Source organism: Micromesistius poutassou (assembly GCF_964030765.1).
Source record: "Micromesistius poutassou genome assembly, chromosome: 11".
In the NCBI taxonomy this organism is placed as follows: Eukaryota; Metazoa; Chordata; class Actinopteri; order Gadiformes; family Gadidae; genus Micromesistius; species Micromesistius poutassou.
The window spans coordinates 2,135,831-2,163,251 of NC_140281.1; the positions used below are offsets into that span (position 1 = coordinate 2,135,831).

A 27,421-nucleotide genomic window follows, 5' to 3' on the forward strand; every position below is an offset into this window, starting at 1 on the left:
TGCATATTCACCGAGGAGCGCTGAACCGGAGGCTCAGTGATTTCAGCTTCAACATGATGGCATTTCTTCCCAAACTCCTACTGCTGGTATTACTAGCGTTCCCGGCCACCATCCTTATGAAAGGTAATGCGTTCTTGACACTATTCGCTTGATGCTGAATTCCACCCCCCCGGCGTAAATAGCACGCATTTCTCCCTACTGTGAGCCAGCAGCGGCGGCTAGCTGCTAGCTCAATAAGTAGCCGAGCTTCCACAAGACAAGGCCAGTCTCGGTACGCACCTGACATGTGCTAAGGGATATCCTGCAACCATGTATGCATATTTCAGGGGGTTTTAACGCTTTCAATAAACAGTGCTGATATTGTTTCGCTAAAAGCCAGTGCCTTCGCCTCTCCGAGTGTGTTTGGTGAGGTTGGGATCCACGTCGTAGACATGTCTCCTCTAGACTGACGTGTCCTTACCGTCCTCCCGTTAGCTCAGCGCCGGTGGGCTTAAGCCACCCGGCACAGCGCCACATCGCTGACCTTACTGGAGAACTCGCCGGTCAAATGTAGATGGGCTAATTCTTCAACCCAACACACATGTCCCCGTTTGGTTGACTATCCGGTTGTTTGCGCTTGTTCATCTTCACTACACAATGGTGGCAGACAGGCAGCAGCCCAACGCCGGTGTTCCCCACTCATGGACTGATCTAGATCCACGGGCTGTATTGATGTTCATTGTTGTACTAATGTAATGTACACTTGAAAAAGAGGTCTTTCTGTCATTTGGTTCAATGGATTTTACTATGTTCATAGGATGGATCTAGTTGTAGATTTATAAATGCCTTGTTATGTGTCATGGACGTTTCAAAGCTTGATTATACCAAAGCTCATAATGATCCATATACGATCACGGCATCACTCTAAAACGTATTATATTACGAATAGTAATCATGGTAATTGCTGGTTAAGTCACTACAATAGGTTAATCAGTGGCCCGACTTTTAAATGGTATGCTCTTCTGGTGTGCCTAGGGCCAGGAGTAGCAGCCCAGGATGCCACTGAGGATGAGGAAGCTGAGGCTGGCGAGGAAGATGTGGTGGATGATGCCACTGCTGAGGATGAAGATGATGAGGCCGAGGTAGAAGACGATGAAAATACAGAATTGGTGAGTAATTTCATTGGTGATTATAAATCAGTCTGCACTGCTGTTGTTTGCTTGCTAATCCAATTAAATATAACAAACAAAAGTATTGTTGGGTATTATGGTTGATCAGGGGCATTGATATGGCTGTTGGATAACGTATTGTAGTGCAGGAAGTAACCGCTTTATTTTTCTTGTCGTCGTCATTAGACAGAAGAAAAAGAAGAGGAGGAAGAGGCCCTGGTTGGAGAGGTGAAGGCCTCCCCCAACGCTGACACCACCATCCTCTTTGTCAAAGGAGACGGTAAGGCCTGAGAGCAGACTGGGAAATAAAGGCACAACCGACCATTCGACAAGCTTGGTGTCTTTACTGTACAGGCCTCGTGGATAGATGTGTTTGTATATGTAACGGATGCCAACTAGCCTGGGCTAGCTGGCGGCAGTACGTGGTAAATCCTCACACCCCTAGCCTTAAGAACGCTTCTAGCCGCTGAGTTAGAAGCCTGGGCTTTTAGCTCAGTGGTTAGAACTTTCGACTCCCATGCCGGTAGTGTTGTATTTCGAGAGGTGGCAGGTTCGAGCCGCGAGCAGTCGAATCGGTCTCTGCTACATTTATATATATTTGTATTGTCATGTGTCTGTCCGTCCTGCTAGACTTCCCTGCCAACGAGATCGTCAAGTTCCTGCTGGGCTTCACCAACAAAGGATCAGAGAACTTTGTAGTGGAGTCTCTGGACGCTTCTTTCCGTTACCCTCAGGTACATGAGCTCCCTGGGGACTTGGGCTTAGAGTTGACCAGGTCCCATGTGGGTCCTTAATGTTGGGGTTTAGGGTCAGTTAATAGTATAATAATATATATACACCACTGTTCTGTGAGACCTTTTTATAATTCATTTTTAAGATGGTTATAAAATTCATTTTCTTTCATCAGCAATGTCTTGGAAAGCAGTCAAGTAAAAATTAAGCTGACCTAATGTTACCTTTTAGATCAAACCCACAAGAATAAATATGACCATAGGAGGGTTTAAACAAGGTTCTGTTGGGTTTAAACATGGTTCCGTTTTGTGTTTCAGGACTTCCAGTTCTACATCCAGAACTTCACAGCCCTCCAGCTGGGCCTTGTGGTTCAGCCCGGCAGACAGGCGTCCTTCGAGTACTCCTTCATCCCCGCTGAACCAATGGGAGGCCGGCCCTTCGGCCTGGTCATCAACCTCAACTACAAGGACAGCAATGTAAGCACGACGCCACAGAAGGGTTCTTGTATGCTGCTGTGTATGTGAGACGGCCTTTGCCTGGAAACCAATGGGGAGTCTGAACCAGCAACATAAAAAAATGTCTGTTTGATAAGCACATGGCTCAGTACAGCGAAAATTAAATCCTAATTAAGCTCTGGGGAATTTGGAATCCTAAGATGTATAACGTAACCCCCCCCCCCTTTCAAGGGTTCCAGAATTCTAGACCGAGGACCATCGTGTCTCCACGGTAACACTTTTTTTAGTCGTGCAGGAGTGTTGACGCGTGTTCCTGTGTGTCTGTAGGGCAATGTGTTCCAGGACGCCGTGTTCAACCAGACAGTGACCGTAATTGAGAGGGAAGACGGCCTTGACGGAGAAACGTGAGTCCTCCCCCCTCGCTTGTCTTTATTCCGTTTATAAATCTAAACGCTGATTACGCCGCAGCATCGTGACCACCATGTTCGGTGGCCGTATTAAGAAAGACTGGATAACAATGGATATTCAGTGGTTGGTTCCCTTCTTCCTTCCCACAGGATCTTCATGTACGTCTTCCTGTCCGGTCTGGGACTGCTGGTCGTCGTAGGCCTTCACCAGCTCCTTGAGTCCAGAAAGGTAGCGCCAACCACCTCCTCGCAGCACTCTTAACCTGATAGTGATGTAGGCTCCTCATCTAGATTGCATAGTGTCATTTCATATCTGTCCAGAAGCTACTACTATCCCTCCGGTCACAGCGTAATGAAGATGAACCAGTTCTGAGTGGTGTACATTTGTGTGTTAACGGCGTGTTTGTGTGTTGAAACAACAGAGGCGGCGTCCGGCCCCTAAGGTGGAGATGGGAACGTCGAGCCACAACGACGTGGACATGAGCTGGATCCCCGCCGAGACCCTCAACCACCTCAGTATGTGTTTCTCTCCATGTCCCATTCACACCCTAACATCCTAACCGACCTACAGGGCGGGCCTCCATGTGTGATCTAGTGGGCCAACAACATGCAGTTTTTGATTCAGACTCACCAGGCTGATTTGAAACCTGAAAATCCATTGGGCCACTAAATTGGAATTTGTATGGGTCATTGGTTCCTTTCCCTATGTCCTCTGCTGGTTCCCCCTAATTTCCTTCCAGGGAGTAATGGTGGAGCTCTAAGCCAGTTCAGGGGTTTGAAAGTATACAACTGTAGGATTGTCTATCCGCATATATAAAAAAATATATAACTATCACATCAAAACACATCAGACTGTCTGGAGGTCACTGCCGCCCTGCAGTTTACTGCTCCTATACTGAAGCATCCTGTTTGTATTTCTCCTATAAACCAGCCACTGTCTCTCTTCACCCCCTGAATACTACTAACACAACCTCTTTGAGTCACAACATAACTCTGATCCACTGAACTCCTGACTTTTTCTTACTTTGTCAAACATTGGTTTAAGCTGTATACAAACCACTGTATAGATTCTGCATTTTCTTGTTGGGCATGGTTGTTTTTTTTAACAAGCTGAAATGTTTGTTGCAGTGCTCGAGAACTATCTTCTTAGTGGGAATTTTTCACCCTCATAGGTTATTTAAAATAAAAATTAAGTTAATGTACGTTTACGTGGTAGCTGGTGCTACGATAAACCTACATAAATCTAACCTAATGTTAAAATGACCGCAACAGGACGTTACTTTACCCCACTGTTTTCGACTGGTGTAAGGGCCTGTGGGTGCTTCCTCGTTTAGCCGTTGTGTTTCTGTATCTACTGGGTTGTGGGCTGCTGCTTCATGGGTGACTTCAGCCTTTTGCACTTTTCACTCCTTTGCATGGGGTCACTCACGCTTTGTCTCCTCTCTCTCCCTTCCCTCTCTTGTTTTCTTGTGCCTTCAGTGCAGAGCCGTCGAGGTGAGGTTTTTCTGCGTGTGTGAAAAAGAGTTTTGCATACATACTTGTAGTTGGAACTGTCTAAATTGCTGTCCTATTGTATCAGTATTACAATGTAGCATAGTCTAATTTATTAAGTGGAATGCCTTTGCACACCATATTTATCTAGTGCAAATCATTTGATCAAGTAGAGGTTAGAAAATAACAAACGTAGACAGAAATGTGTCCTATTTGTTGAACAACTATTTTATAAATTGATCAAGAACTACTTACTCCAAGATACAAAATCCCCCTAAGGTACAAATCCTCTGGGTACAATGAGCCCGTTCACTGTAGGAAAAATCTAGGGGTAGTGAGAAGGCATCGCTGTCAAATCTGTCCCTGGGAAAAGTAACGTTGCGCCGAATTGAAAAAGGAACTACGTTTCGTTACCATATTTTCAGTGGTTACGCGTAACTTTACTTTTTACATGAAAAAGTAGTTACGTTACTGTATTAACGCTGTCTACCGGTCACACCGGTCTCACGGTAACGTCAAAATCTATACTGTAGCGCAAATTCACACCGGTGTACTTTCTATACCGTATACATTCGTTTTAGGCATTTTTTTCACATATTGATGCAACTAGTCATCTAAATATACACACTGCACCGACAAACAAAGTCCTACCTCATGTTGAAATGACAGGAACAGGAGGTCATTCTACCCTATTGAGGATAATTTATGTGAAAAGGGTGGATTACCCCTGAGGTCCAAATACCAGTACTAGGGTGTCTTTGAAGTCCTCTCCTCTTCTGTTGTTGGTAACCCTCCCTCCCTCCCCTCCAGACAAGGCCTCCCCCAGACGCTCCCCCCGCAAAAGGAACCAGAAGCGATCCGCCGGCTCTGACGAGTGATGGGCGGCACCGCACCCTTGACCGTCCGCACAGAACCCCCCCCCCCCACCAACCCACCGACGGGAGGGCTGGGAGCGACAGCCCAACGCACCCGGTCTCGCCCATAAAGAAACACACTCAATGCCAACCAGTCAGGGTTGCACTTCATAATCAACGTACAAACTGTTGAATACGATTTTGGACATACACACACATACATATTTTTCTTTAACACTTTTTACGGAGCTGTCACCTGGGGGTGGAATCAAAAAAACAACTGAAAATGCATTATTCTGAAGAGAAGAATGGGATATTTTGCGATGAGCGAGGGACCGGTGGGTAAACGGTAGACATCTGGTTAGGTTTTATATATTTTTTTTCTTCATTTTGTTTCAAATGGACTGCCTTTGTAGCATATCCGTGACATCATGATCATCAATTTGTGATAATGTGGGGGTTGTTTTTGTGACAAAGCCATGCAATGGATAATGTCTGCATTGCTTCATACTTAATTTTTTTGTTTTGGTAGCTTGGGTTGCTGTTGTACTTGTGGGAGCGGAGGTATTCCCCTTCCACAGGGTGTTCTGCCTCCCACGAGCCCCCAACACGTCGGCCCTGCCACACATTGGAAACAATACAGTAGTTGTTGCTGTTTCAAACCCCAGCCACTAATGCCCCTGACGCACTTTGAGATTAGAAGCAGAAGGGAGTGAACCCAAGGCCTGGCCGCCGTAGTAACAAACAGACCAACCACCTCCCCCCCAACCCCACCCCCAAATCTCTGCTTGTCTTAAAGGTTCACTTTTGGACGACACGCTTTCACTCTGGGAATGCATCTATAGTACCCTGCTACCTGGGGACAGCACTGGTGGGCAACCACTGGACGGTTATAGCCGCTATGGTTTTTGAAGGTGGTCAACATTCACAGCGTTGATGGGTGTTGTGAGTGGCGTACCGTATACGGGGTGTCGTTGGCGTGCAGGTGGTCACGGTGTTTGGTGTTGGGTGTTTTGGTCGGGGCTGTGCACTGAGTGGCGTCGGGGGGGCCTGAGCCGTTCTAAGATCAGCAATGGCAAACGAGGGTTCTGAGTCTGTCCCCCAACGTGCCTGTTTTTTACTTTTGTTTGTGATTCTACTGTACATTTAGTTTTCTGCCCTGGTTCCCCTCCTAGAAGCCAGTTTGAGGTTGGGAACAGGCAGGGAATGGAATGTGTTTTTGTTTTTGTTTCCAGGGCTGTTTTTCTGCTTTGCGAAATGTTAATCTGAGGCACTGGTGTAAATACTAGCTAAAGCTCCCAAACTAGAGCAACATGACAAGTTAATTTATTTCCCAAATGAAAAAGTGGGTTCCAATGGGTTTTATATACTGTATTCATTTGACCACTAAAGGGTACCATTGTGGGTATTTTTCTAGTAGAACTTAACTTCAGTTGCATTTCAAAGGGGTTCTCTACAAAGCTGTCTGGATTTTAAGCGTGGTGGTAATGGCTGTTCCAATGTGTGGCTCGGCATGCAGAGCCACAACCACCATGTTGGTGCGTATGTCATTGAACTTGCCACTTACTACCATGGCTCAATGTGTTTACAGTCGATGGCGCATAATGTGGGTGCTACTGAGAAGGGTAAACCTAATACAATAATTTCTGAAAATGGTAAGTGATACTCATAGGCCATATCTACACTTTGTTCGACTTTCTCCCCCCCCCAAAACGATGTGCCCCTTACAAATTGTTTCATCACATCCATTCATTCATTTTTCATTATGTGCAGAAAAATAAACTTTGATTTGCTGTAGGATTGGTCTCCTCTTCTAATTGACGGCATCACTTGAAGTGAAATGAGTGAAAACCATTATTATTGAAAAAATATATATTTATATTATTATTGAACATGCATTGATCAGAGTACAGAGAGATTCGGAAAGAAACGTGTTTATTTACAATAATTACAACTTAAATGTTTTGCAGCCAACATAAGCACAAATCAAGGTGGAATTTGACACAGATGTACATTCTCCGATCAAGTTGGTTGACTTCTCATCCAAAAACCACATTGAACCCTTAATCTCAAAATAAATATGTTGGGAACTAAAATAAAAAAGACTGGGAACATGAATGGGCCTTGTATGATGTTGATGGTGCTGCGCTGGTCGGTCCCTTCTTCAGAAGTGTAGGGTTCCTAGGCCACAGCAGGGATGAAGTACTGCAAGGACACATCTTCATAAAGGAGAATCAAGTGGATGATGGTATTCTGGACAATGTCTAAGGGGGAGAGGAAGAACCAAACATCTTATTCATCATATGGTTTCATACAGTACCTCATTCACTGTAGGTATGTTTTACATGCAAACATGAGGGAAAGAATATGGTACGGAGTGTCCTGTGTTTTAGGTTGTTTGACTCCAAGCTGGAAGGTTCTGGGTTTGGAAGCCCAGAACCGTAGAAGGGCATTGGATAAGGCTCAACACCTACTTGCTTATTTTGTATATAAGAATCAATTCAATATAAATGTCATCTTTGCATGTCTCCTTTAAGGGGACCTGGTCCTATATTTGTATCCCGACGACTAGTATAGCGCTTGTACATCAGAATCCATCATGGGATTTCTTTTGACCCATATATATCCATATAGAAAGGACGTGAGAGTTGTGTTACTGCAAAATCCGAAATTAACAAATATACCATAGTCTAACAAAAACATTGTGTAACATCACATGAGAAACGCTGCGGCAGTTTCAACCAACCCTTACCCTCTCCCTATAATTATGAATCATTTCACAATTCATTATTAAAATATGACAAAACATTACTACAAACAAATATCACAATGCTCCTATGGTTCCAAAATTGGAGGCGTTCCATGTGAGGACAACGGTAAAGCTGGACCTACTGCACATGGCCTTGCTAGGGTTGAACTGCTGTCCCATGAGGAACTGCTGCAGCTTCCTGATGTCCACCCTGGCCTGGACCATGGTCTCAGGGTCCCTCTGGGAGTCGCCCCCCGCCTGCGACCCATCACCCCCTGGGACGTGGTGGGGAGGAGGGATAAAGAAGTGTTCGGGATGGAAAGGAATCACGGGTGAGACACCAAAGACCGTAGCTGTAGTGATCAGATTTCAGACTTATTATAAGAATACTTTTTGCATGCATAAATAGCTTTAAATTGCCAATATATGATGTTGTAATTTAACTTAAAAAATTAGGCCTTCCCCTACTCATTCTGATACCTAGAAGAGTTTGTACCTTATATATGATTCTAACTAACATTAGTTTGTTATTTTCTCAACCCACAGAGATCACAGTACTATGAAGGCTGGGGCAGGCTGCAGTTTCCAGACAAAGGGCCAGTCATAAGAAGGTATTTCTGATTCTTACACTTATTTCCTTCAAGGCAAGTCTATTTATAAAGTAACACTCAAACACAAAAGGCCCATTCAGATCGCTTTATACAGGTGGGAATGTAAAAGATATGTCAATGTGTCAAAAGGAGATGTTTATATGTGCGATAAACCCATTCTACAACATACCCCAGGGAGGGTTGCCCAGGTCTCTGAAGTGGGTTGTGACCGAGACCAAGTCTGTCTCTATCTTCAGGTTCATCTCCCCATTCATGTTTGCTTCTATGACCTAAAAGCACACATCATATCCTTACTTATTACACACAGTTTCTAACAGAAATGGAGCAGTTCAAATTAAGAAGTCGTGACTGCCAACAAGGGGCCATTTGACTGAGCAAGGAAGGGTTATACCAGGAAGTTGGAGAGGTTCTTCATTCTGTCCACCACGTTCTTCATGATCTTCAGAGGGGGCATGTAGATGCTGACCTGCAGGGAAGACATCGACCACAATAGTATTACTGGCAGCAACGATTCATTTATTGTTGAGTAATCCATCAATTATGAATCTATTCAGAATTGAATTGATCAGCTTAGTATATATAATAATTAACTGTAATTTATTTTCAGAAGTTAATTTCAAAACGTCAACAGAATCTAGGCCAGAGCGACCTGCAGAGGACAGAATGTGAGATTCAGAGGGTTTCAAGAAGCTACGGAGGAAATCCCTTACGTCAAAGTCAGGCATGTTGGGCTCCTTGAAGTCATTCCACAGCCTCTTGGGGATGACGTCCACAGGGATGTCGTGGGTGACAACTCGACTCATGCTGGACATTGTTGGCTGGGGAAGGGAAAAAAAATGGGGAGAAAGAAACAGGGCGAAGAAAGAGTGTGTTAGAGCCACAAAAAAGACCATTTAGAAATACATTAAAATGTGTACATAAATGATTGTTTAGATGAAATTGAATTGTTCATTTATTAATGATCACACAAAACAAAACCTGCATAATTCTCTTTTAAATAAGACATCCATATAAATTAAGACATGATCAGAAACATGTTTCAGGATAGTAAAACTATTAGGTTAAACATTTCAACATGAACATTTTGAATTGATTGAAGAGTTTAGTCAAGTTTAATGTCATGCCCCACCATCAATTATGCTCCTATAAATGGAAGCACGTGGATCTGGAGAAGACAGAAATCCAGCTCACCAGTTCAGCAGCGATGGTCAAGCAGGGGCAGTGTTTCTTTGTCAGTTTGATCTTAACAGTTTTGGCATTCTGGGCGGTTTTAAGGGCCCTGGAAAGGTTGTCCGGTGCCAACTCCAGGCAAATCTCATTGGCCTCCGCTGACACACCCTCCAGCTGGAACTCGTCAAAGAACTTGGCCTGTCGAGTAGAGTGACAGGAGGGGTTGTTCGTGTCAACACGAACAAAAGATGTCTTGAGTCAAACACATTATCTGTTCATCGCTGTAATACTTTGAGTGTATAACATATTATGCGCCACAAGGCATTGTACTCCTACCTGAGATAGTTCACACCACATGCCCACACCTCCATTGGCCACTTTACCAGACAACACAAAGTACAGGTTGTCTGGAGTAAGCCTAAGGACACACGTCTTGGTCAGTTTAGAGATGGTAGTCACAACCCCTGGTTACAGAAAAACAAAGCACGGAAAATGTATATTATTGCGGCAAGTTATTTTAATAAACAGCGAATATTTAGAAAGATTGACAACTGAACAATTCCATTAAAGTTCTTGATCTGAATTGTTTTGAACAAAAACGTACGTGTGAAGTGATTGAGACATCCAATATCTATAATTTTCGACCGAAACTTCATTGTAAATTCCAATGTTATACGTATTAAATCTATAAAAGGAAAATCATATTTTGGGAAGCGTCGTAGGACCCGCAGCCTGGCGGGTTATTTTTCAAGCGCACCACGGACGGTGCATCTGGATAAACAGCCCGACGGAAACAACGGCTGGTTGGATTCGTTCTGCAGTGTCTCCAGTCCGAGTACGTTGCCTTCTTCTTCTTCTTCTTCTTTTAATTTCCGGCAGTCTGTATGCCTTTGCGGCACATTGCTGCCACCCACAGGCAAAATAATTAGATAAATAAATAAACCACCAAACAAAAATAAATAAATTAAATAAAATAAATAAAAATAAAATAAATAAATAAAATAAAAATAAAAAGATATATATATATATATATATACATGAATATATATATTTCAGACGCAGTCAGTCCATCCTATTTCCATAGGGGTAATCCAGTGGCTGTTATGAAGTCCAGGACAGCTTTTATAGTCCCAGGCTGGTTCTCAGATGGATTTAAGAGGCTCTTTAGCGTAACCGGTGCTGTTCCCAGGCTTTCCACAGCTGCATACAGATGTTCCCTCTGTCGAGTGAGACCAGTGCATTCCATCAGGATATGTTTCACTGTTTGCTGTTTTTTACACGCTCCACATAGTCCATTTTCATGTTTCCCAAGTTTTTGTAGGTCCCATGCGAGTCCGCAATGCCCCAGCCTCAGTCTAGTCATCATGACTGTATGCCTCCTTTCCTTTCCCAAAAAACACTGGCTTTTTGTCACTCTATTCTGCAAGCTGTAATAATGCCTCCCCTTCTTTTCCTTATCCCACTCCTCCTGCCACACAGCCATGATGTTCTTTTTGATGATTGATCTACACTCAGTTATCCCCAGCCTCATTTTTACATCGATTCCTTCCCTTCTTAAAGACCTTTTTGCTGCCCCATCAGCTAACTCATTCCCCTCTATCCCCACATGAGCTGGGACCCACATAAACCCCACTGACTCTCCCACCTGCTCAATCCTGTACATCAGGGTAAGAAGCTCGACCATGAGGTCTGACCTGGCTCCAAGCCCTCCCTCCCTCAATGTCATCAGCACTGACGCAGAGTCAGAGCATATCACAGCTGGCCCTGGCCTGACCTCCTCCACCCACTTCATAGCCCAGATTATTGCGAGCAGCTCTGTGGTGTAAACTGAAACCCCCTCAGACACTCGCCTACACTTAACAACATTCAAATCTGGGATGCAAAAAGCAAACCCAGACTTCCCAGTCCTTGGGTCTTGAGCCCCATCAGTGTATATTTGTATGTACTGTCCCCACGTGTTATTTAGTCTTTCCTTTACAATTCCCCCAACTGTTGCAGTTCTCTCATGAGCTAACACACTTATATCTATCTCCGGCACTGGTATAATCCATGGTGGTATAGTTGGCCAGTACACTACCGGGGCCACCCCCTCCTCCCCAAACTCCATCCTCCCCATTTCCTCATTGACTTTAAAAATGAAACTTTCCCTTTTCACTCTTGCTCCTCCCCACTCCCATGCACCTGCCAGAGCCAGCTCCCCCACATTCTCCCCTTGATGTCCCCTTAATTTACAGATATACTGCATAGCCAGCTTAGCCCTTCTGATACCCAATGGGGTCTCCCCCATTTCCACAAGTAAGGCTGCAATTGGGGTGGAACGGAAGGCCCCACAGACGACTCTCAGCGCCTTTGCCTGCATTACATCTAACTTCTTGAGATTTGTTTTTGCTGCCGTCCCGTAGCACAAACACCCATAGTCTATTCTCGATCTAACCATTGCCCTGTAAATCATCATCTGCGTATCCTGTCCGGCACCCCACAAACTTCCTGATAAGGACCGCATGACATTTATAACTTTATCACACTTTCTCACAATACTGTCTATGTGCTTTTTATAAGTCAGTCTTTCATCACACATTACTCCCAATAATTTAAACTCTTTTACCCTCTCTACTGCTTGCCCATACATTTGCAAACCTTGACCCTCAGTTTTCTTATTGCCAAATACAACATATTTAGTTTTTTCCGTTGAAATCTTAAATCCCCACCTGCTTCCCCATTCCATTATTTTATTTAATGCCTCCTGGATTTTCTCTGTTATGTGTTTGATGTTCCTGCCTCTTTTCCACACTGTTCCGTCGTCCGCAAACAATGCAAAACCAAAACCTGAACCAATGTCTTTAAAAATGTCATTCACCATTATGTTAAATAAAACTGGGCTTATTACACTTCCCTGTGGCGTTCCATTCTCAATGCATGTTCCATTCGACATCGCCTCCCCCACCCTAACCTGGATGACCCTGTTCTTTAAAAAGTCTTGTTTCCAGTTTAGCATACGGCCTCTAACCCCTGCATCATACAGCTTAATGATGAGCCCCTCCTTCCACAACATGTCATAAGCCTTTTCAATGTCCAAAAACACTGCAACTACTGCCTCTTTATTTACCATGGCTTTCTTTACATCCGAATCCAGGGAGATCACAGAATCCATGGCATTTCTTCCTCTGCGAAAACCACTTTGAATTAGTGTAAACCACCCCTCCTTCTCCAGTTTGTATACTAATCTATCAGTCACCATTCTTTCCATTATTTTACATATCACTGCTGTTAGTGCAATAGGTCTATACGACCCTGGATGCTCTGCTTCCTTCCCTGGTTTTAAAATTGGGACAACCACTGCCTGTTTCCAGGCTAATGGAAGCCTTCCTTCTTTCCAAACATTATTTATAAGTGCTAACATTTCTTCCACCACTAGATCACCTAGTCTTTTAAAAACCTCATAGCTTATGCCATCCTTCCCTGGTGCTGTTTTCCCCCCATTTTTTATGGCTCTGCGCAACTCTTCCACTGAAAAGTACAAATTAACACAATCAGTGTTATCGTCATTAACCCCAAGTTTAGATACGTTTTTTCTTAGCGTTTCATTCCTCTTTCTAATGCCTTCCTCCCCGATGTTTACTCCCCTATGTACATCCTTAAACTTACTTTCACACATTTGGGCTTTCTCTATATCACTTTTCGCTATAACTCCCTTTTCCTCCAATACTGGCATTTTCCTTTTTCTTCCCACTCCTGACATACGGTGAACTGCTGCCCATATTTCACCAACGCCCAATTTTCCACAATATCTTCTCCAACACTCTTTTTTTGTAACCTTAATTACCCTTCTTGCCTTAGCCCTAAGCCTTTTGTACTCTATCGCATTATTCTCTGTCGGGCACCTTCTTAATAGTCTATATGCACAGTTCCTATCCCTCACTGCTTTATCACAAGCCCTATTCCACCATGGCACACTTACTCTAGTTTTAGAGTTTCTCTTTAAAGGGATGCACTCATATGCACTACTTAATATCATTGAACACAAACTGTTGTTCCACTCATCTATTGTTCCCTCTCCATTCACACTGTCTAGACCACTATCACACTTACTAGAAAACTTCTCCCAGTCTGCCTTCCCATAGTTAAAAAAGGTTGGTCCAGTCTGATCCTCAGTTAACAAAGTTTTCCCAAACTTCAAAAGTATTGGAAAGTGATCACTACCCATTGAGTACCTATCCATATTGTCCCATTCTCCTACCCTTGCGTATTCACTGGATGCTAATGCTAAATCTATGCATGAAACTGCCCCCGTCTTAATTTCAAACCTAGTTGGCCTGCCATCATTCATACATACTAAACCATATTTGTCCATAAAGTCCTCCACTGTGCTCCCATTAGTATCTTTTACCCTGCTTCCCCACAAAGGATTATGTGCATTAAAGTCACCTAGCCAAATAACCGGTACCCCTATCTGTTCCATAATCTCCTCCAAATCTATTATGCTGACTGGCAAGCAGGGATTATAAAAGTTAACTATATTTACCCACTTATTGTTTTCCCACACCTTTACCACCACGCACTCTAGAGAGGAATTTATTTGCACCCTCTGGTACTTCACCTCAGATCTTATAAACGTTGCACACCCTCCTCCTGCTTTCCCACTTCGGTCCTGTCTAATACATTCATACCCTGGCACCACAAAGTCCAAACAGGGTTTGAGCCAAGTTTCCTGGATACACAATACAGCTGGTTTATACTCTCCTTTAAAAATGTCAACATATCTTTTAAACTCTTGGCCATTAGCGATAAGGCTCCTTGCGTTCCATTGTAATAAATAAAACATCAGCAGATTAAGTATCTTCATATTCAGTCATGTCCATTTCCCCTTCTTTACCATTTCCCTCACTCCTGCCTTTGCCCCTCCCTTCTCTCTCCCTCCCTCTCTCCTGCACCTCAAGCTTCTGCCTCATGAATGTGTGTAACTCCTCTGGGCCCATTTCAACCTCCTCAAGAAACCTTTCAGCCGCCTCCACCACAATTTTGATAGCATCAGACCTTTTAGTAATATTCCTTGCTGCCCACACAACATCTACCATGAATGCAAGAAGTGACTTTTTTTCGTCTGTCCGCAATATATCCCCTTTTCCTGGCAACGGGTGAGCACTGGTCCCCACTGGCCTGCTATCTTCCCCTGTGCCCTTAACTTGTCTTATTGCCTCTGCATAAGACATATCCTTCCCAGCTCTTACTTTCTCCACTTCCACAGCTGTTATATGGTACTCACACCCTCTGAAGGAAGTAATATGTTTACCCCCACAATTGCAGCACTTTGTTTTCTCCACCTGGCATTGCTTAAAGTCATGGTCCCCCCCACACTTTCCACATCTCCTGTCCCCTCTACATGCAGCTGCTGCATGCCCAAAACGTTGACACTTGTAACAACGCAATGGTGGACGCCTGTATTCTCTCACTGTAAAACTCATATACCCTAGGAATACTCGTTCTGGCATGGTTTCCTGCTTGAAGGTCAGCAATACCGCTGTGCCATCTTGTTTGAATCTGCGGGCAGACTCAATCTCAGCTCCCTTTAAACTTTCAATTAAAGCACTCTCAGTGATTTCGGGGCTAATGTAAACTACTCCCTTAACCCCTCCGCCCCCAGGAACGAAACACTCAATTGGCCTGTTAAGTAAATGACGTACTTTCATGGCCTTTGCTTTATGACCATGTGATTTACAGAAAACCAGAACGTTTCCATTCCTCAGCATTCTCACATTGAGTACACCTCCCATTTTATCTTTTATATCATCCGACAGTTTGAGGGGATTTAAAGCTTTATCATTTTTATCTTTGAACTTAACAAGAAACTTGTATTCTCCTTCTCCCTGGACCTTTGGAACCTTCCGGCTGCCTTGATCGCTGTCCCCCTCACTATTTGATTCATCCGACCTGTCCCTTTTATTGCCTTCATCCTTCTGTCTGTTTCCCTTTCCCCCTTGGCCACCTCCCGAAGCCATCCCAAAAACTATCCCCTCACGGGGAAGCCTTGATCGATTCAGTCCCAAAGTTTCAATTTGATACGGAATCCGTAGCAGCCCCAAACCTCTCCGATGCAGTAAACAAAGTTCGCCAACAAGCCGCGCGCTGAGTCAAACTCCGCTCCTCCTCCGGAAACCACGTCAGCCCTTCCGGTTGTCTCCTTCCATCCCGAGTAGTTGCCAAACGTGCCACTGCCAGATATATTAGATATACCATACGCGGAGATGCCAACTTTTGCGTTTTGGCCGGAGTGAGGGGGTGGGGGAAATTGGATGTGTGGCGTGTGAGCGTGTGTAAGCAGGCAAAAGCGTGTGTCACACGGTGAAACCGTGAGAGTTGGCAGTTCTGCATACGGGTAGGGCCTATATCATATATATATCTGTGTCAAACTACGTGCATCAATTTGGTGTTAGCAGCGGAAGGGCCAATTCCTTCAACATTTATGTTATTGAAACTTTTATACATTTGACTTCCATTTTTATTCTAGCATCTATCATAATGCTGACATTGTCTGTGGGGTAGAGTGTTAATTACGCCCAAACTCTGCTGCCGGAGATTAACTCGGATTTTGAGAATATAAATTTAATGGAAACACAAAAAAAACCCACACATTTAAAAGTCGATTTCAGTTCAATGGGATTTTCAAGAAATCTTGATAATCGTTCTGGTTTTGTTTGACAGGTCACTAATCTCGGTCCAGACCACCGTCTCTCGGCGCATCCTGCCCACCCCTCAGCCCCTCTGCTTCGACGTTTGCATCCACAACAGGCGGAGAACCAGCGACCTGGAGGCCCCTTCACTGGATGAACCAGCTGCAATGGATGAGTATCCAACATCCACACTTTGTTTTTACTCTTTTTAGAGTTCAATTTTCTATTAACTAATTGTTCAATATTCACTCTTTTACTTTATTTAACCAGTCTGGCCATTATAGGGTAGTGTAAGAATTGCCAATCATTTAGATACTGTACTTACATTGCGGTGGGGTGATTATTTTTTTTATTTTATTCTCCGTTGGTTGCAATTTACAACCTCAACGCTAGTTGCTACTAAATTCTACACGCTGTACCTTTTTTATTGATGCAAAGGTGTGTACTTTGTTCAGCTTCGACCACCACTTCACCACCAGGGAGCGCTGTTGCTTTGCAAATTACTATCTAAAACGAGGAGAACACTAGCTTAATCTCCTTGTCTGCTCCTCCTACTACTGTAAGGCGGCTAGGGTTCCTTGCCTCCAGCCATGACCTGACTCTGGTCCCGGAGGAGGATGGGACTGTGGTTGACTGCGAGGCCTTCTTTCAGCCTCTCCCCAGCTACACAGTCCTCATGGTGCTGGAGAGGGGCCAGGTGTGGACGGAGAGCAAGGTACGACAATGTGAAATAGGTCTTCTAAAGTGCATCTCCCGTGTGACTTTGGTTTGTCTGAGGTGTGTGTGTGTGTGTGTGTGTGTGTGTGTGTGTGTGTGTGTGTGTGTGTGTGTGTGTGTGTGTGTGTGTGTGTGTGTGTGTGTGTGTGTGTGTGTGTGTGTGTGTGTGTGTACCGAAACCCAATTTCTGTTTGCATCGGCCCTGTAAGCTGCGTATGTCAGCACAGAGCAAGACGGACCAGAACAACCGTGTGGGTGTCGATTGATTTGATTTACCCTTAGGCTCCCCCTGGGGAAGACGGATCAGATCAGATGTCCCTATTCGCTTGCCAATACAATTACACAATCAAAAGAATCTCATTCCAGGCGGTTCTGTCGCGGGAGAAGACGGGGATATCTGGGTAAGATTCCCCAAACTACCTAACCTTACGTTGTCATCGTCGATCCAGACCTGCCCTAGCTCCCGGAAGCCTCAGTGGAGTGGGATCGCCAACCTGACCTTTGACCTTCACTAGCTGCACCCTAAAGAGTTCCTGGGCTGCCTGTCGATCCGGGCCACCTTGTATGAGATGTACACGTTCTCCTGTGACCTGAGATGCACCAGAGCCAAGCCTGCCATCAAGTTAATGGACTCGCCTGGTCTTACACCTCACTACTTAATCATTTGTGGGTTGAATTGACACGTTTTTTTAATAATGGAGGTTTCAATACAAGTTTTTGTTTTGGTAACCATTTGTAAGGGCAGACCAATGTACCAATCCCTAGCCATTATTCATTCAGTAAGTGCTCATTGTTTGAAGTTGTTTGTACGACTGCGAGCACAACAATCAACTATCTAGCATACTAACTCTGTCTCATCTCTCCATTGGGCTGTCTCTGCCTATCTGTCTATCTTTCTCTTTGTCTCTCTGCCTGTCTGTCTTTCTCTGTATGTCTGTGTGTGTGTCTCTCTCTCTGTCTGTCTGTCTGTCTGTCTCTCTCCTTGTCTATCTCAATCTGTGTCTCTCTTTAACTGTCTATGTCTCTCTCTCATTGTGTGTGTGTGTGTGTGTGTGTGTGTGTCAATCTGTCTCTCTCCCAGGGGGTCCTTGCGTCTCCTGACCCACCCCGCCAGATTGGCAGTTTCAGCTGCTGCTGTACGGCGCGTCGTCAGCGCTAACCGCCATCGGAGAGGGCGACGACGACGACTACTTTGACGGCGGACCCCTACATCCCGTGCATACACTAGCGGCCCCCCCCCCCCGGCCCAGCACAAATGTTTAGGCCCCGCCTGTGTATCATGTGTCCTGAACGCTCCGCTCTGTTGGGGCAGAGCCGACTTGAACTGTGGTTGATGCCTCGATTTCATATTCTGGCTGTTCGGGCTGGATCACAGCAACCCAGCCCTAGGGTCAGCCCCTGGCTTAAGGGTGAAGTAAGGGAGTTTATATGTAAATGAGTCATCATCAATCATTTTTGTTTATTTTAAAATGGTGTATTTGCATTTGTTTCATCAGTTACCTTAACGGGTTGCATCTTGTTCTAACAGCCTTGTGATATTCTAAGAAAACTGCCTGGGGAAAATGCCAAACATTTAAGGTGTATGAATCAATAGTTGGCATCATCTGATGGTTTTAAATGCAATGTCAATGTGTTTGTCCTTTTAAGAAAAGTAAAATAAAGATTTGTTTTATTAAATAATTTGAGCTTTGTTTCAACTAATCTCAAGTGCTTAATTCTCACGTTAATTCACAAATCATTTATATGATTCCAAGTTAACCGTATCATAGCGTACTTGCTTAGACAATTGGTGTGTCTGCTTTGTACCATGGGCGTATAATAGCAGGCACACCTGCGGGGATATGAGGTCAGTCGTCTGGGGACTTCCTCCAGCCATGGTATATGCTTACAAAAACATTCCTGTGACAACCACACAGCCCGGATAATGAAGTCCCCCATCCTGTTCTGACCAGGAACACATTTCTGTCCGTTTGTTTTTCTGTTGGACTTGCTCAAGTGTTGGCAATAGAGTGTCTTATACGTTTGGTAGAATACATACATCATGCCGTGGTGGCGTACTTAATAAACCGAAGCTCCACGCCCTGCTGCTGCAGTCTGAAACAGCTGATATATGCGTCATGTGCGCGACGGCTTAGCACGTGTTCCATTTAGTTTCAGTACACACTCTGTGATCCTCGACCACTAAGACGTAGATGGTTAGTTGCCTATAGTGTGTAAATCGTTCATAATGAACGTTTCGAAGTTGACACTCTATCATGTAGCGCCACATTTGATCAATACGTATCAACTCCACTCTAAATACACCCACAATGGACGAGCAAGGGAACAGAGCAAGGGAACAGAACAAGGAGTCGTCAAGTTCATGAATTTTTGTTTCGAACTACTCCCTCCCTAAACTCGTACCCGGGCGTGTTCGCGTGCACGCGCGACGGAGTTGGAATTTAGCGCGGGTTGAGCTCGTGGCTCGCTCACATTATAGAGAAGAGACACACCAGCCGGCAGCAGCGAAACCTTTGAAGAGCACAGCAGACCTACGCACGAGCAGAAACATGAGGGAAATAGTTCACTTACAAGCGGGACAGTGTGGAAATCAGATCGGCACAAAGGTAATCACATGTTATGTCGCATGTCAACGTTTATTATGTGATACATATAAAAGTTTTTGCCTCTAATCGATTAATTAACAATATATTTTCCTTATTTTAAATGGATTCAATCATTGGTTCTGAATGCAATTAACTGAGTCACCGAATTTGCGCTCTCTTGATCCTTTTTCACTTTTAATAAATTAATTAACAGTGGTTTCGTGCTTTTTACGAGTAGGCCTGGAATTTTTTGAAAAATTGTGTGACAGGAAAAAGTGTAGAATTAAACCTCACGCTACCGATCTGACTAGTCGCACTAACCCTGTTAACTAAAGGAACGAGTAAGTCACTCCGTGTTCAGGCGGACGCAACAAGACGATTTATTTTAACGTCGTCATAAGCTTCTTCTTCTTCTTCTTCTTCTTCTTCAATGACTCGTGTAGTTCTGGGAAGTGATCAGTGACGAGCACGGCATCGACCCCACCGGGAATTATGTCGGTGACTCGGTGCTGCAGTTGGAGCGGGCGAACGTCTACTACAACCTGGCGTCCTGTGAGTAAAACTATCGGTTCATTCAAACGTCCGGCCTTTGGCTCGCCCCACGCATGCGCTTCACGGTGACTGGCTTGGAGGCGCTCATTCAAACATACGACCTCACGCTGTGTGTGGATAGCCGAGTGCGCTATGCGTTGAGTCACCGTGACGCGCATGCGTGGAGAGAGCCAGAGGCCCCATCCGCCTTTGACATGGATAGATAACAACAGCTTTTCTCCCGGTGGAGATGTGTCAGTTCAAAGTGAGGAGTAACCCGCTGGCCAAAATACCTCTGCTCCTCCAGACATGGGCCCTCAACATTAATGTGAGGGAGGAGGATAAAATCTTCCCATGGCCATTTTGATTCATTTTCAAAGTGCGTAATTCCTTCCCCCCATAGGCTGAACATTGAACTGCATGAAGTACTCAGTTTCTCCAAGTGTGTATCTATTCCTAATTAAACCTGTGTTACTTGTTCTTTAATGTGATGCAGATGTATTTTATGCGTATGAGGTTTTTTGGTTATGCAAGTCAGGTTTTTTTTTTTTATAGATGCATCTCATTCATAATAAACCACTTGCTTAGTTGGGGGATTTTTTTAAATGCACCAATGGATGTATTGAAATATGTTATTGTTTCTTGTGTGCAGCAAATAAATATGTCCCCCGCGCCGTGCTGGTGGACCTGGAGCCGGGGACCATGGACAGTGTGCGCTCAGGTTCCTTCGGACAGCTATTCAGACCAGACAACTTCATCTTTGGTAAAAACAAAACCTAATCAAAATTAGAGAGACATCTGCTTTCTGTGTAAGGTAGACACCTTAAACCAGTGTTGACGTCCAGTGTCCAATGTCCAGTGCCAATCATATCATGACTTTTGTTTTATTGCCGTGAGTCATTAAGTTATATGGGATTAACCTCAGTTAAACTCTGACCTTCATGTTAAAAGTTCATGGTAAATGAGACACACAACCTTGTATTATGATGTAAATGGTAATATTGCATAACATGCAATCTTCCATATAAACTATCCCCTCCCTTAAATTAGGCCAAATAATATGTACCACGTGTTCATGGCATAACTATAACCTCCATTTGAAAAGAGGGATCACTGATGGAAATCTGCTCTCGGTACTGTATAAACAGTGGAGCAGCATTCCTGTTGCAACAGCCCAGGCTCTGTTTAATAAACTGACTTCACCAGAGGAGACAGATCTCTCCCTCTGTGCCCCTCCTACTCCATGTGTTGCAACATACTGCACTACAGTGCTCTACACATTGCACTGCAATACAATGGCCTGAAGTACACTACGTTGCTCAACAAAAAATATAGTGAATCAAACTTCAGCCATTAAGCTAATGTTTAAGACTTGGTATGTTAACCCGTTTGGTACTTTATCGAAAGTAAGGGGAGGGGAACTGTGTGTCTGCGCCAGGGGATATTTATATGGGGGACGTATAATAAGGGAAGGTCCTTTTTTAAAAGATGTCTAACTTTGTTGTGATTGGTTGACTACAGGACAAACAGGTGCTGGGAACAACTGGGCGAAAGGCCACTACACAGAGGGGGCGGAGCTAGTGGAATCGGTGCTGGACGTCGTGAGGAAAGAGTGTGAGAACTGTGACTGTCTACAGGTACAGTTTGATGTAGTTTGGTATCGATAATAACGGATCAACACTGATATGGGCCTTATACAGAGCTACAATAGGATGTTAGCCCTGGGTGTCACTATTGGCGATCTGAAATGCCTCCTTGTCAACGAAAGAAAATCTTGATTCAGAAATGCATTATAATTGTTGGATTAAGAAGCTGAATTTTATTTGGGTTGATTGTGACAGTCATCCCCAGCTTGTTGACGGTATCATGTGTGTTTGTGTATAGGGTTTCCAGCTCACCCACTCTCTAGGCGGAGGCACAGGCTCAGGCATGGGCACCCTGCTCATCAGCAAGATCCGAGAGGAGTACCCCGACCGGATAATGAGCACCTTCAGTGTCATGCCCTCACCTAAGGTATCGCTCACCCTGAAGTTGACCTGCAGAATGTAAGAAGTAATCTAGCAGCCAAAGAATCTAGCACCTACATAGGTTTGTAGGTGTTCGTTATGAACCCTGGATTGACTCATTCATGGATCATTCTGGATTTTGTTTTTAGTTTTTTTGTTGGATGGATCGTAACAGGCCGATTAAAATATGGATATATTAATATTTACATTTACAACAATAGAGGGATGCTAGCTAATGGATACGTGGATGTGATGACCAATGGGCTGACCTCTCCCCTCGTCCAGGTGTCGGACACGGTGGTGGAGCCCTACAACGCCACCCTCTCCGTGCACCAGCTGGTGGAGAACACGGACGCGACGTACTGCATCGACAACGAGGCGCTCTACGACATCTGCTTCCGCACGCTCAAGCTGACCACGCCCACCTACGGCGACCTCAACCACCTGGTGTCGGCCACCATGAGCGGCATCACCACCTCCCTGCGCTTCCCCGGACAGCTCAACGCCGACCTCCGCAAGCTGGCCGTCAACATGGTGCCCTTCCCCCGCCTGCACTTCTTCATGCCCGGCTTCGCGCCGCTGACGGCCCGCGGCAGCCAGCAGTACCGCGCCCTCTCCGTGCCCGAGCTCACGCAGCAGATGTTCGACTCGAAGAACATGATGGCGGCGTGCGACCCGCGCCACGGCCGCTACCTCACCGTGGCGACCGTGTTCCGCGGCCAGATGTCCATGAAGGAGGTGGACGAGCAGATGCTCAACGTGCAGAACAAGAACAGCAGCTACTTCGTAGAGTGGATCCCCAACAACGTCAAGGTGGCGGTGTGCGACGTGGCGCCCCGGGGACTCAAGATGTCCGCCACCTTCATCGGCAACAGCACGGCCATCCAGGAGATCTTCAAGCGCATCTCGGAGCAGTTCTCCGCCATGTTCCGCCGCAAGGCCTTCCTCCACTGGTTCACGGGCGAGGGCATGGACGAGATGGAGTTCACGGAGGCGGAGAGCAACATGAACGACCTGGTGTCCGAGTACCAGCAGTACCAGGACGCCACGGCCGAGGAGGAGGAGAACTTTGAGGAGGAGGCGGACGAAGAGCTAGAGTAAGGAACAAGCGAACATTGGTGAAGGGATGCCGAAAAATTAAGGCACGCAATGTCGCTTAGACGTTGGTCCAGGTAGGAGGAAGAAGAATCTCCAGAATCCAGTTTGGGTATAAAATCTTGACAGACTCGTCCAGAGTCTGTTAAACAAAAACATCAACTTGTCTATGAAGTTAAATTTAAAAGAACACTGATATTTACGACTCATTCAGGATCGACATTTACGCAACTGGAGAAAACTCTGCTGCTGCAAACTTAAATTCCTTCCTACACTTTTATATTACACTAATAGTAGCTACTATTCTAAGTGTGTAACATATGTAGATAGAGATTTAATTTAACTAAATGTATGATATTACAAACTATTAGCAAATACACCCACATCCATCGCGGTGTCCGACAATCAAGTAACAAAAAAAGGAAAGTATTTAACTATGTACTCCGTGAACTAGTGGGTTTCTATTTAACCGAACAAAAGCGTCTTGTTTTGTGTTTAAATGTTGTTTGTGTTGTGTTGTATGAAAAGGTGATTTATTTTTAAGTGTTGACCCCAGTGGTTCATTCCAGGGGAAATAAATCAAAGAAGAATGTTTGTTTTGAGCTCACTTCTTCGTGCAGTGTTGTTGTGTGTTTCGTGTGCGTTTCACTTGCTACTCATGGAGGGACTGTGACATTTTGCAGCTCACTGATGGTATGTCAACTCCAATAACCTTAACACCCACCTAACCACACAAGCCACCTAAACAAACGCATGCAGAGCAGGAATGAGCCAGTCAACAGCTTCCTAATCTCACATCATTGTGTTACTAACGTGATCCTACAGCAGTTGTATTTGTTCAGACATAAGCCAGGGAACAAAGAGCCTGGGTGGTCACTGTCAGATTCAATGCCAAATGCTTTGCTCATGTCTGCCTGTCCTGTTAGACTGGTTGAATGTAGGCATTTGTCGGTGTCTGCCATCAGCTGTGAGGAGTAATGAAACACTGGCCTCCTATTGGCAAAACTGGAGAGTAATCCTTTCAACCTGGAAGTTCCACAAACAGCCTCATTTAAATCCTGAGACAATGTAGCATACCTCAAACAGGGGAAATCAGAGTGGGATTAGAGTTGATGAATGGAGAAGTTGCTCGCTATAGTAGGTAGCACAGGCCTGCTGAAACAGGGTGTTTCCAGGTCTGTTTTAATGTGTTTTGCATCACCATTGTAATGACTTGTACACAATATACAGGGCATTAGGCAATCTAGTCAGAAATTTGTGTCACCTTTTTACATTATGTTTAGTCTACATAGAGATGCATGTCTCACGGTATACCGAATATTGGAACACTATCGGGAAGTTGAACTGACCTGGGTCTGTGATCTCGACCAATAAACAGGTGGACCGACGAGCAGCCCGAGGAACCAATCGGAGACCCGGAAAACAGCCTCAGCCCAATCAACTATTAGCACAGATGGGCCTTCAACACATTTCACTCCTGAAACGTTGACATATTGCTGTGGCTTTGACAGTGTGACTGTTCCTCTGGTTAGGCTTTGGTATGACAAAACATAAATGATACAAAAGTGATGTTTTAGGATACATTCCAGATGCCAACAAGGGCCTCCTTATAAACGTCATTCAGCTTAAAAATTAGCCCTGTGTCTTGTAGGGTTTGTAAAGAGTTATGTAGCTAGAACCAGTGGTTTGCTGAAAGATGATGTGCTGTGAACATTTCAATAGTACTGGAGTACAAAAGCCAAACTGCAATCATCCACAATGTAGACATGATGGGCAAAAAAAAAAGCCTTGATCGATAGTCAAACCACCAATAACCAAAATGAAGATAACCTGCATACATACTACTGCAGGGAAAGCTTGCTTTTATATGATTATTGTAACAGGTTTTACCTCGATTGACAAAGTTGAATGCAATTGTTTTTCCCCAGTTCCCTATGGATGACTGTACAGTCTGGGTGAAGTTGGCATGATTGTCCAATGTGTTCAATACCTTTTCCATGTTTGTTGCCGAGATTACAAATAAAGAACAATTGGATTTCCCTTTCAGCCACACACATGACTAATGCTAACATAACAGGTGGTGTAGTATGATAGGCTATCCTAATAACCCATCAATGACCTGTTGTGAATAGTATGTTTCTTCTTTCAAAAACAATAAATACTGTAAAATCCTTGTTTGTCTCTATGAAGTCTGCCAAAATATATTGAAAAAATGATGGTCATAGGGGTACATTAAATATCTGACTTCTACTGACTTCTATAAAGCAAATATATGATTCAATTTAAGTTATCAATGGTGTAATTCTGTGTAGACACCTATGATGAGGGCACACAGTAGGTCTGGATGTCACTGGACAGCAGAGATCGCTGCCATAGGTCACGATTCCTCCTAAAATATAACAGTTTGGGCTATGGACCGGTCTACGACTCCACACTATTCCTCACTGAGCATAGTTTGCCGTAAAGTCCCTCATGTGGACACGATGTGACGTACAAATTAATATATGTATGAAGAAGTAGCTTGACTTTAAGAAGAACAATTTGGCTTAATAAAGTTCCATCATGACCTGTGTGACCCTACTGATTTAAGAGGAAGGAAACAAGTCACACTAATCCTGCTTTTATATGATAAATGTCAAAAGAATATGACTTTCTGAGTTCTTTATGAATAACATGCTAGGGGAGGGGCTGACCCGCTTACAGACTTGTTTAAATGTGATCACTTTAGGAAGTACGTTTTGATATTCGTTCCTTATTTAGTCCTCTTTAATGTGACAACTTTTTTATTCAACACACACACACACACACACACACACACACACACACACACACACACACACACACACACACACACACACACACACGTGCGTTAGGAGTACTGATACAATGGTGGCTCTATGATCTCTTACGAAGGCCCTAAGACGATGACCTTTGTCTTCAGTTTTAGGCTGTTTGTTACGGGTCCTGCCTCCTTGTTCCTAGTAGGAGGAGACTGGGCGTTACCTTGCAGTGACTGATTGAAAAGGCCGGCCCTCCCAAGTATATAAGCCTGCCTACTTCCAAGATGGCTGTCTCTCTTTTTCTCTCACACCCTCGACATGGCAGACGCTGGCTGGTCACACTTTTTCTTTTGTTAAACCAGAACTCATTTGTTCAATCCGTATGTATTATTTTTGATCGTTGTTGATCTTTGATCTTTTATTTTATGGTGGGAGCGGTTGCGTTTTCTTTTGTTTTTGTGGCAACCGTCTCAACTGATATATGGAAAATAAATAAACAAAAACATTTTCTTTCCAGAAAATCAGTTTCTTTGAGTTATTATGTTAGTTGTTCACACGTTTTAATGTGGGCTCGTAACGTTTGACGGCCAGAGAGATACGGCCTTAATAATTCAGCAGTGAACAATTATCACCACAAGAGAATGAATAACTTGACCTGTTCACAGAGAGTGAGGCCAGCATGTTCTCCTGGCCTTGTGTTTGGTGTACGGGAGGTAGCCAGAGAACCACAGAATAAAATCACTCCATGAGATTCAATGTGAGGTTAGCATTACAATTTTGTTGCTTAAGAAAAGCCCATCTATGTACAAATGCGACTGCTCATGTTAATATGAGGGAAATGTGTAATGTCTCATAATAGTTCTGTGGTATATCTACTGTCAGCAGAAACATAAGGTGAGTCCTGAAGAAGTTCAGGATGAAGCTACAAGTGGCAGCTGACAGAGGAGGGAAAACCAAAGTCCTTCTTTAATCACATTGGTGCTATCTCAATTGTTTCCCAGTGCAATTATATGTGTATTTATGAGAGGATTAACTCATTAAATATATTGATAATATCCCCCAATCAGATCACAGCATTACACTTCCTTTCTGGTCCATTCACATGAACCACACGTATGAGTATGAATCCCATCCTAGTATCAGTACACATGAGGTTTCTCTCACGACTCCATCAAGAGTGATGGACACTGTCAGGGTCGCGGGTTCGATTCCCACACAGGTGAGAATCGATGTATGTATTGCATTTTGCACGACTGTCGTCTTTATTTCTTTATTTGCACTATCGTCTTTGCTCTTTGCTGCTGTAACACTGCACATTTCCCCACGGTGGGACTAATGAAGGATTATCTTATCTTATTATCTTAACTTATCTTATCTTAACTTATTAAAAAAAGATTACCCAAGCTTATTGAATCAAGCCAA

At 44.2% G+C, this 27,421-nt stretch overlaps 3 protein-coding genes and 1 pseudogene across 5 annotated transcripts; 3 read left to right on the top strand and 1 right to left on the bottom strand.

Annotated features, from left to right (window-relative positions):
- On the top strand, positions 1-6,885 carry ssr1 (signal sequence receptor, alpha). Of its 2 annotated transcripts, XM_084475564.1 has the most exons (10): positions 1-123; positions 1,015-1,148; positions 1,335-1,428; positions 1,779-1,882; positions 2,198-2,356; positions 2,663-2,739; positions 2,893-2,971; positions 3,165-3,258; positions 4,222-4,236; positions 5,044-6,885. In XM_084475564.1, the coding sequence occupies exons 1-10, from the start codon at positions 54-56 to the stop codon at positions 5,109-5,111; spliced, it is 894 nt and encodes a 297-aa protein (XP_084331690.1). In that variant the 5' UTR covers positions 1-53; the 3' UTR covers positions 5,112-6,885. The 2 variants fall into 2 exon arrangements, with proteins under 2 accessions (XP_084331690.1, XP_084331691.1); XM_084475565.1 differs by lacking the exon at positions 4,222-4,236.
- Positions 6,886-7,028: 143 nt separating this feature from the next.
- hus1 (HUS1 checkpoint clamp component) lies at positions 7,029-10,349 on the bottom strand. Its single transcript, XM_084475566.1, has 8 exons — positions 10,222-10,349; positions 9,954-10,081; positions 9,639-9,815; positions 9,158-9,265; positions 8,839-8,913; positions 8,617-8,716; positions 7,980-8,111; positions 7,029-7,351 (listed from the first exon to the last, which is right to left on the bottom strand). The coding sequence occupies exons 1-8, from the start codon at positions 10,271-10,273 to the stop codon at positions 7,269-7,271; spliced, it is 855 nt and encodes a 284-aa protein (XP_084331692.1). The 5' UTR covers positions 10,274-10,349; the 3' UTR covers positions 7,029-7,268.
- Positions 10,350-16,796: 6,447 nt separating this feature from the next.
- Positions 16,797-18,613, top strand: LOC311355878 (lipid transferase CIDEA pseudogene; annotated as a pseudogene). Its single transcript, XR_014684169.1, has 3 exons — positions 16,797-17,000; positions 17,452-17,668; positions 18,084-18,613. The product of XR_014684169.1 is annotated as a lipid transferase CIDEA pseudogene (transcript).
- An 865-nt stretch (positions 18,614-19,478) lies between these two features.
- Positions 19,479-23,366, top strand: LOC311355664 (tubulin beta-4B chain-like). The gene is made up of 6 exons (XM_084475470.1): positions 19,479-19,608; positions 20,031-20,139; positions 20,771-20,881; positions 21,640-21,755; positions 22,003-22,131; positions 22,410-23,366. Exons 1-6 carry the CDS (start codon positions 19,552-19,554, stop codon positions 23,223-23,225), a joined length of 1,338 nt encoding a protein of 445 aa, XP_084331596.1. The 5' UTR covers positions 19,479-19,551; the 3' UTR covers positions 23,226-23,366.
- Positions 23,367-27,421: the final 4,055 nt, after the last annotated feature.

Excerpts from the sequence above, each read along its gene's own strand:
- ssr1 (XM_084475564.1), top strand. The coding sequence starts at position 54 with ATGATGGCATTTCTTCCCAAACTCCTACTGCTGGTATTACTAGCGTTC. Across the intron at positions 124-1,014 it reads GGCCACCATCCTTATGAAAG|GGCCAGGAGTAGCAGCCCAG; the intron begins GTAATGCGTTCT and ends TGGTGTGCCTAG. Across the intron at positions 1,149-1,334 it reads ACGATGAAAATACAGAATTG|ACAGAAGAAAAAGAAGAGGA; the intron begins GTGAGTAATTTC and ends CGTCGTCATTAG.
- hus1 (XM_084475566.1), bottom strand. The coding sequence starts at position 10,273 with ATGAAGTTTCGGTCGAAAATTATAGATATTGGATGTCTCAATCACTTC. Across the intron at positions 9,816-9,953 it reads TGTGGTGTGAACTATCTCAG|GCCAAGTTCTTTGACGAGTT; the intron begins GTAGGAGTACAA and ends TCTACTCGACAG. Across the intron at positions 9,266-9,638 it reads TGACCATCGCTGCTGAACTG|CCAACAATGTCCAGCATGAG; the intron begins GTGAGCTGGATT and ends TCCCTTCCCCAG.
- LOC311355664 (XM_084475470.1), top strand. The coding sequence starts at position 19,552 with ATGAGGGAAATAGTTCACTTACAAGCGGGACAGTGTGGAAATCAGATC. Across the intron at positions 19,609-20,030 it reads GAAATCAGATCGGCACAAAG|TTCTGGGAAGTGATCAGTGA; the intron begins GTAATCACATGT and ends TGACTCGTGTAG. Across the intron at positions 22,132-22,409 it reads GTGTCATGCCCTCACCTAAG|GTGTCGGACACGGTGGTGGA; the intron begins GTATCGCTCACC and ends CCCCTCGTCCAG.